The following is a 10,015-nucleotide window of genomic DNA, read 5'->3' as shown; positions in this document are numbered from 1 at the left end:
TTACAGTTAGCTGTAACAAGTCTGTGGGTGGACAGAAACATCCAGGGAGGTCAGACAGGATTATTTTGGCTTGGAATTGCATGTTAGGTCCTAAGGCATTCTGAGTGGTAGGGTGAAAAGTCCAGTCCCTGTGGATCACAGCGGCCTCACTTGAATGACGTTGACCTGCGCGGCGTCTCTAGCCCTGGAGGCCACGTCCAGGTGGTGGAATTCATCGCCGGTGATGATGAAGACGATGGAGGAGGAGCTGAAGGTCACCCTCTTCTTGGGTCGGTGCCTGCTGCCGCACGCGCCCGACACGACGATGGGCCTGATGGGCCGCTCCACCCGATCCAGGGGGCGTTCTTTGAGGCTGCGCTGCAGCCAAGAGTGACGTGAGCAGAGCAGCTGCAGCAAACAGCGCCGGAACTGTGAGAGATTGAGTAGGAGGAGAAGCAGAGGTAAGAGATAAGATGCTGGTATTCAACAGACTCATTTATCTGTCAAAAACACAAGATAACAGGCAGAAAACTAAGACTAGTGACAATCTCACTCCTACTCACATCAAATTCATTCTGTACATATTAAAAATGTGGTTAACACTTAGAGGAAAACATATAATGCTATACATCCTGTACTTCAAATCAAACTCTGCAACATTTTGTGAAAAACTGTTCCAAGAGTACTTGATTTTTCATCTAAGCCCACAAACTGAGGCAGCAAAAATGGAACAACTCATCATCTCTAAATGAGTTCCTATTGATTTGTCCTGTTTGTCCAGATTAAACTCTGGGTTCAGCTGTGGTCACTGGAGGGAATAAAATCGAAGGGCCGCTCAGGAACCGGCTGTTCAGATATCTCAAGAGAAACATTTGATGCATTCTGGACGGGAGTGCAACCTGGGTCCAGCTTAAAAGAGCACAAAATGTTTGCATTACAACATTACCTTTCTGCTCATGAACACATAGATGAGGGGGTTATAAGCCGTGCTGGACTTGGCAAAGAACGACGGGATGATAGCCACGGTGGGTGAGACCATGCTCTTTCTCCCGAAGGCCTCCATCATGGACACGACAGCGTAGGGTGTCCAACACACCAGGAAGCAGGATATCATCAGGAGAAACATAACCGCCACCTTCTTCTCGTAACGCAGGATCTTGATGATCTGAACTGTCTGGAGGTCTTGGATGGAGCGCAGCTACAAGAAACAGGAGACAGGAAGATGCTACCATGAAAGAGATATCGACCTGGAGATTAAACAGAGTTGTGGCCAGAAGGTTGCTGGGCTGGATCGACTGAGACATCCCCGGGCTTTGAAATGTACACCGATCAGGCATAACATTATGACCACCTTCCTAATATTGTGTAGATCTCCCTTGTGCCTCCAAAACAGTTGTCAGAGAATAATATGGGCCTTCTGAGGGTGTCCTGTGGTGTCTGGCTACAGAATGTTGTTAGTGGGGCCCCCCACTTTGAGGGGAGGGGCCTCTGTGGATCATCCCACAGATACTTGATCAGTTTGGGATCTAGTGAATTTGGAGGCCAGGTCAACACCTTGTGCTGTTCTTCGTGTGTTTTTTGAGTTATTCCTAAAGTGGTTTTCTGTATGTGTCTGTGTCAGGCTGCATCCTGCTGGGGATGGCTGCTGCCATCAAGGAGTGCCATTGATATGGGTTGGGGGTGCCTGGTCTGGTCTAGGTGGGTGCTACATGTCTAAGTAACATCCACACCAATGAATGCCAGGTCCAAAAGTTTCCCAGCAGAACACTGAATTGTCACAAGATGGTCAATGTTGTTTACTTCTCCTGTCAGTGGTTTTAATGTTGTGGCTGTTGTTTATCATGTGCATGGGAAGAAAATTAGTAAATTAAAGTCAGAGTTTCTGAAAATGCTGCACTTCTGACTGTATTACATGATGTTTTAATGAAAGAAATATTGAAATAAGCATTCTAATATGTGTTGATCAAATTTATCACGAATTTCAACTATATTGGAATTAAAATTATCACATAATAGCATTGTTTTGAATCATTAATAATAATAATAATTAATAAAGAAACACCAGCCATTAAGAACATTTCTAATATTGCCTTAATCTCTATCTTTATGACTTTGCCTCTGGCTCCAGCTCTGTGTGATTAACCTTCTCCTGTGCCTTTGTGTGAGCAGAATGCGTGGTACCAATTACATGCTTGGCACCTTATGCGGAGACGGTGCACAACCTGCTTAATTGCTGCCATCATTAAGATTGTGACTGGATGGGCGCCCAGTTAACCTCTCCAATCAAATAAAATCTGTTTCTGCAGACATTAAGGGTGGCTCTAATTCAGAGTAAGCCTCGCCTCTTTGATTGGCCTGCTTGGTAATTAGTCATGCTATGTAGAAATTAAAATCACGAAGATCTATATTATTTTTTGAGGCACTGGCTTGACTGTCAGGAGGTTTAGTGGTTACGTGATACATATCATAGACTCTATATAAATATGGACAATGCATCCCCACTTCCTTGCATTGGCCAAACTGACACCTATTTTCTTGGGGATGCGGGCGGCGCCATCTTGCGACTTCGGAGCCAGAGTCTGCGCAACACGGTTCGAGAGTGGAGCCACGCTGAGCCGTGATATCGATGACCCAACCACACTTCCACCAGACTCACTCGTGTTTTTGTTTAATTAATACTATGCTCTGCTCTATCTCCACCATTTACTTATTTATTCTTTCCTACTCTCACGGTCCTGTACCGATCATGATGTCTCACCCTGTTTCTATGGCATCACATAACTAACACAAAACTTATCAGAAAAAATTGCCACTTGAACATGCATCATTATTATATTAACTACATAAAATGACTGAAACATCCTTGAAAAAAAATGTATTTGACGTGTATTTTAATGTTTTAATTTACCCCGGGTCCCATCCACTAACATTGAGGGGGTGGAGCTTATGACCTGTACTGCAGCCAGCCACCAGGGGGAGCTCTACTTGCTTTGGCTTCACTTTTGAGGACCAGTTCCATCTTTACACTGTCTATGATACACAAATTCATTTTAATTTTAATTGCCAAGTAGCAGGAAATCAGTCGAGTTTACAATTTTTCCTCGCCTTTGCTTAGAGCTGCATCATAGCTGCCAGCTTACTGAAACAACATGGCAACACCTCGATAAACGACTGGGTGACTGACACTGTAGATTAGATGTCGCCTTCAGCTAAAGTGATGCGATCATAAATAATGAGGCTATTTTCTAGGCTCCCTCGAGGCCAAACGCAGCAGCATGGTTGAATCACTGAAAAGCTTCTATTTTTATACGTGAATTCAAAAAAATGTCTGTTTTTTTTATTTGTGTTCTACTTCCTATGAACCAACAATCTATTTCTATAATAATGTTCCAGATGTGTACCTTGAGATTTTCTGGTAAACCAGGCCAACTGCTCTTATATCGAACCTGAAAACCTCTGCAGGGTTCACAGAGTATTTCTCTTTGATGATTTCCCTGAACTGCTCTGACATGTGAGGTGTTCTGGGAGTTTTTCTGCACAGCTCCTGTATATATATATACTGTATATACATTTAAGGTAGGATTTTGTGATGCAGACAGGCAGCGAGGGTCATTTGATTTGAACCAATATAGTGTTTAGCTTATTTACACATTTACATTTCCTGTTCCAACATCTCAGCAGCCATCTGCTCGATGGCACAAACAAATGAAGACAAAAACAATTCCCTAATTTCCGCCACACACCGAAGACGATCTCCAGCGTTCTTGCTGGACTCATTAACATGAATGCAAATGCCGAACTCTCATCCTCAAAGCCGGGCGACTTGTCCTTTATCACCATCACTGACACTTTAAAGCCAGACATCTAAGGCTCTGCAAAGGCACACCAGAAAACAAAGAGCCGTCTGATGACTTCCACAGAACAGGACATGCTCTGCAGACACAGAGGAATATTGCGATGATATAGCCTGTAATGAAAGGAGGGAAAATCACGCTTGGCCGGTTAAGGTCAAGGAGTTTCTGTTCATTATAATGAAAACCCAGAAGAGTCCGTATCTGCACCGACTTTGGATGAAAGCAATAACATCCAGAATATATCCCCTAGCTTTTAAATGAAACTGCATGTGTGTCCACTGCCTCAAAATGTAGTTAGGACATTCTGCTTTTTATTAACTTGAGACTGGTTGAGGGGAGAGCTGACTGTCCTTTCCAGTGTAGGCAATAAATGAAGTGAAATGTTAATTTCAGCGTGAGCTGAAAGGAGTGGAAATATTCTTTGGAAGTCAAGTAAAACTCCTGAAACAGTGAAAAAATAAAGGAATTGAAGTGGCACTCTCACTGTAAGGACTTTTAAATTGTCACTGGAAGATTAAGAAATAGACACAGGAGAAGTTAGCCGGAGCGTAGTAAGTCCTCTTTCAGGTGTGTGTGACGAACTAAAATCAATTGAAGTGGAGGGCCAGAAACAAATCAGTGCCGCTTTGTGAGAATAAACCAAAAGAGAGAGAGACTGAACTGAAATGTGAAAGCAGTTGCGTGTATCTTATGTTTAGTGGTTGTGTTGTGCAGCTAAACACCTGTAAAATTGAGAACAAGATATGATGCATCTGCAATAGAAACCCCTCCAACTCTGCAACAATCTCGCTTGCAACACCGACCGAATTGTTGCTTTTGTGGCTTGTAGTGTATATGCACCGTAAGAAATGGACATAATTAAAGTGTAAATATGCAAACATAAGCAAATTTGTAGGTCTTACCATTTGCACTGTATAGAGGATGTTGCTGTAGCAGTAGATCATGATACCAACAGGCACGAAGAAACATGCCAGGAGGAAGAAGAGGATGAAGGAGGCATCATTTGGGTCCTTGGACGCCCAGTCCAGAGAGCAGCCCAGCTGGTGGATCTCTAGAGTGTAGCGGTTCCACCCGAGCAGGGGAGCGCCGGTCCAGGCCAGGGAGTACATCCAGATGTGGCCGATGGCCCGCCACGCCCAGGGGAAGTCCACCACCTGTGCGTGGACCACCCGGATGTAGCGCTCATAAGCCAGGGCTGCCAAAGTCATGATGGAAACGATGCCTGGCAGCACAGAGAGAGACAGAGAGAGAGACAACCATGCTGAGTAACGCAGAGCTCACTGCAGAATCTGGGTCAGCGGCTACTCAGCGTGGCTTTGGGCTGAGTTTTATCACCGCCAGTGTAAACAGAATTCTTCACATCTTGACGCCGAACATCACATTCAATCACTTTCTTGCAAATCCTTGAAAACTCGGAGACTCTCGACTCCCACGCACGCACCTCCAAGACCTGCGTTGAACAGCCAGCTTTCTCCACACAAGGTGAGGTGGTTTGCTTCTGACAAGGCATAGCTGTAGCTTTAATGTTCACCCTGTGCATCAGTTTATTCCCACTTTTATATAACGTGCAAGTCAAAAAACACATTTAGCAAAGCCGCAGTCACAGCACGGTCTCTAAAATTGATTCTGTGTCTTTTTTAGTCAATACACATCACACGCACTCACGTAGCCTATAAATATATCCAATTACATACTCCAGTACCCTTCTGAAGTCTGTCAGTAATTCATTTATGTCTTGATTCATTAGGATAGCAAGGGAACAGTATCAACAAATCGGTACGCAGGGCACAAACACAGCATGTGGGGGGGGGGGGGGGGGGGGGGGAGCTGTGCTGGATTATCATCGGAGTCTGAGCCACAGCCTCCCAGATAGGGTTTCAGGAGCAAGGACGTCAACTGACCGAACCGCATGGGGCTTATTGCTGTTGTCCCTGTGGCCCGTGTGTGTGTGTGTGTGTGTGTGTCGGTCAAACTATCACCAACCTCCACTGAGTAATGAATACGATAAGGCACAAAGATGACAGCATAATTGGAGGAGGGGGGCACACACACACAGTACCTTATTCTTTAATTTTCACAAAATGCTCACTGTCAGCGGAAATTTCGCTCCCAATCGTGCAACGGCCACCCGCATGACCTTGGGTGTAAAAATGTCCCGCAGAAGACGTGAAGATTTTTTAGCTGCAGTGCTGCATGGTAAATGATAAGGAGGACGGGGGGGGGGGGCAGGTGAGTTGACCATAACTCAAATCCCGATTATCTGCCAGGTTTGTCCTGCTCATCCGAGATAGTGGGCCGAAGCAGCAGGACGCCAAATTGTTCCTGCTCAATGTCATTCCATCGATGAAAGAGCATCCTCTGCCGCTGTTCAACACAACACCAACTTTGCGAGATTTGATTTGATTTGGGAGTCTCGTGTGACACATCTGCAATGCAAACCAGGCTCCCCCACCCCACCCCAACCAAGAAAAAGTCATCACCGCTGTGTGGCACACTGACAGAGGGGCGGGCAACCCTGTTCTTTAGATAACGTGCAAATAAGACAATGTCAGTTAAAGGACAGCAAGACGACAGAGGAAGAGGGCGACCTCTCTGTCCAGCGCGTCTCTCTGTGTGTGTGTGTGTGTGTGTAGTTTGCAGATGAAGAGTGAGAAAAACCTTGCAGGCTCGCACTAATGAGCTCATTATCACGCCACGCAGACCGTCCCCAGATTTAATACCTACACTGGTGGTGGGAGTGTTCATTCACACTTCTTTGCAGATGAGCACACTCAATGCTGGTGATGTATAGACAGTCGTGTTACAGTAAGACAGAAGAAGCAAAGGCGTAATGGAGGTGGAGGGGGGGATAAAAAAAAAAAAAAAAGGATTCCACAGCACGAAGCAATGACTTAAACAACCCATCCTATAACAGTGTACAGTTTAGATCCCACTGTGTGTCATTAGATTTAACACAAACTGTTTCTGATCCACTATAGATTTTAATAGGAGTGAGCACAAAATCTAAAATTCAAATTTTGTTTTTATCTGCTGGTATATATTTTATACACTTCTGTCTTTATAAATAAAAGTCTCAATCTACCAACATGAAGATTTATTATCTTATATCTGCCTAATAACGTCCCTCTTTTTCACATTTGCCCACAGTGAGAAATTAACAATTTAATACCTTCGTGTTTATAAACTATTTAAAAAATAAAATGTTTATTTCTAATCCTGATAAGCTTGAGTTGTATGCGAGCAGAAATACATTTTATTTCTGCTTATTCCTTATTTTCTCTCACCAAATAAGCTGTTGCTGAAGCCGTCCCAGACGCACGTCGCCTTGCTCCATATCCATCCGCCTTTGACGCACGAAACGAAGGTAAAGTTTATCCCGATGACAGAAACCAGGAGGTCGCTCAAACTTATGTTGACCAGCAGCAGATTGGTGGGCGTCCGGAGCCTCTTGAATTTACAGTAGAGCACTATGACAACGACGTTGTTGCAGAAGCCGAACACCCCGATAGTCCCGACAGTGAAGGCGAGAAGTTTGTAGGTGCCCACCGTGAAAACATAATGTTCTGAAGTTCTCTCGGCTCTGGTTTCGTTGGCGGGATTCATCGCGCGGAGACAAACTTGGGGTCTAGCATTGTGCTGCACGCGCGTCCTGTCCTGGCCACGAGAGACGGTGTGTGTGCGGACTGTGACTCCGCGGATCTCTCCGGCACGCGCTCCCCTCCCGCGCGCCGCTAATTCAAACCGACCCGAGACCCGCTGCTGAATCTGGGTCAATGTGACAAGGTCTGGAGAGGGAGACACTACAGCAGCTTCCGGTTATTATATAGATATATATAGTAGAATAGTTAAAACACGTATTTTAAGATGAACGTCACTGTTTATAAATAAGTAATAGTTTATTAATAAACTAAATTGTAAAATGAGGGAATTAAAAACACAAAAATGACATTTAAAGATGTTTTTTTTCCTTGGGTAGACTACCAACTAAAACCTACAACGACAGAAATGACAGATTCATTGCATGAGATGTTAACTTTAACTAAATTTTTTATTTTGAAACAAACATTTGAAATCCTAATTATCCTGACTATCAATATATATATGTGTGTGTGTGTGTGTGTGTGTGTATACTGTTCAGTCACAATTTTTTTAAATTCCCCAATCTTTGTAAGGTAATTGGAATTTTTTGTAATTAAAAAAGTATTTTATTTTTAAGATTTCATATAACAGATGGAGGACATTTTCCTTAATGAGAAAGGTACCAAAGCCCCACCCCTTCACATTTGGTACCATTGAAAAGCCCTAAATGTCCTCTGTAGATAGCGAAAGGAGTTCATTAAGATAAGAGATAAGATAAGATAAGACTTTTTTTTTTTTTTTCACCTGCAGCCCATGTGATAACATGTTTTTAACACCCCAGCTTCTTGCTGAAATATTTCAGGCGACCGATCAGGCATGTCATTATAACCACCTTCCTAACATTGTGAAGGTCTCCCTTTGTGCCTCCAAAACAGTTGTGACTCCTTAGAGAATGGACACAGACCTTAACAAAATGTTGTTAGTGGGGGGCCTTTGGGTCCTATGGGTTGAGGGGAGGGGCCTCTGTGGATCATCCCACAGATACTTGATTATCTGCACGGCTGCTGCCATCAAGGAGTGTCATTGCTGTGCCAAGTCTGGTCTAGGTGGGTGCTACATGTCTAAGTAACATCCACATAAATTCAGGTTCAACATAAAACTGTCACAAAATTGTCAATGTTATTCACTTCACCTGCAAGTGGTCGTAATGTTATGCCTGACACTCAGGATCCATCGCTATTTTTTCTACAGCATGATGGTACACAAACACCTACACAGATTTCTGTTAAATGAACTAAATGTTTTTAATGCTGCATTTTCTGTGACATTTCGAGGTGCTCTTCTTTCACTGGTCATCTCATGTTGCTCAAAGAACAAATGTCACCGCGTTGAAACGGTGCACTGTATTTCGTTTTTTTTTTTCACCTGACCTCATTTCTCCGTGCCTACAGGTTGCTTCAAAATAGCAGATCTCTCTCGAATAACACAAGAGGTGAGGGAGTGCACTGGGGATGCGCGCACAGGCTCTATGAATGCATTAATTATGCTGCAGTTCACCCACTGACTCACTCGTGCGCGGCTCATTCATAGTTTGGAGGTTTTTCATTCAAGGTATGGAACGCTGGTCTCTGACACAAAGAAAGTGTGTAGTTATTTTTACTCTAAAGACATCGTAAATGGGAATACGTTGTCACACCTCCCATCAGCTTTCATGATTAATCCCTCCTTGCAAACCCCTGCAGCGAGGAGAACAGCAGTGCAGTTATGTTGCTATGCTAGGAAGCAGTGATCGATAGATGCATTGTTCAGTCCCTCAACACTTCACAACAAACAACACATCCTCAGAAAGAAGGCTTTATTGAGAACAGATCCTTCAAGATGGCAATATGGAGGCTTCAGTCCTTTATATTAATTTAAAGCACTTGTACAGAAGTACTCAGAGACAGACGCTTTGAAGTTTCCTCTTATGTCCTTTATCCGGTCGGGAACTTCTGTAATTAGGTCAAGCATCCAATCAAAGCATTTCCCACAGTCCCTTCTTCTCTGCCTATCGCTTTCCCCTAATTGTTTATCTCTCTTTCAATTAAATCAGAGCCAATGAGATGATGTTTTATTGAGAGGAGTCTCATTAAAGGTAATTTCTGAGCATATATGAGCCATCACTCCTTTAGCAATGCATGCACATGATCATCCACTGCTGCGTCCCTCTCTCCCCCCCCGAGATGCAATTATTGTAGCATCACACTGACTGTACAGGGAATTAGTTCTTTGTTTGAATTTGTAAGTAGCTCTTCGCTGTAACATCAGCACTTCAGACACTTCTGCCATCACTCACTCGCCCGTCAATACCAATATACACTTCCAGATAATCTACACTCACACGGCAGCGGTTCACTGAGTAAATACCCTTCCCCGTCTCCTGCGAATGAGCCGGCGCAGGGCTCCAGAGAAGAGGGGACGCTCGGACCACTTTTATGCATGACCACACCGCTGCAGGAGCAAAATGATTCATTTGTTGACTTTTTCCTTTGCTGCATCCCGGTGGAAAGATAATTAAAGTTGTAAAAGTTTATTTGTTGAACCTTTATCTGAAATGGATAAAC

At 43.8% G+C, this 10,015-nt stretch overlaps 1 protein-coding gene across 1 annotated transcript; it reads right to left on the bottom strand.

The window, feature by feature from the left end:
- Positions 1-135: 135 nt before the first annotated feature.
- Positions 136-7,436, bottom strand: opn3 (opsin 3; the record flags this gene model as incomplete). The annotated part of the gene is made up of 4 exons (XM_084562487.1): positions 136-408; positions 926-1,177; positions 4,736-5,055; positions 7,118-7,436. The coding sequence occupies 4 exons, from the start codon at positions 7,434-7,436 to the stop codon at positions 136-138; spliced, it is 1,164 nt and encodes a 387-aa protein (XP_084418613.1).
- Positions 7,437-10,015: the final 2,579 nt, after the last annotated feature.

This window comes from Chelon labrosus, assembly GCF_963514085.1.
Source record: "Chelon labrosus genome assembly, chromosome: 15".
Classification (NCBI taxonomy): domain Eukaryota; kingdom Metazoa; phylum Chordata; class Actinopteri; order Mugiliformes; family Mugilidae; genus Chelon; species Chelon labrosus.
Note: the sequence above shows the minus strand (reverse complement) of the source record. Positions and strands in the feature narration are given on the sequence as shown.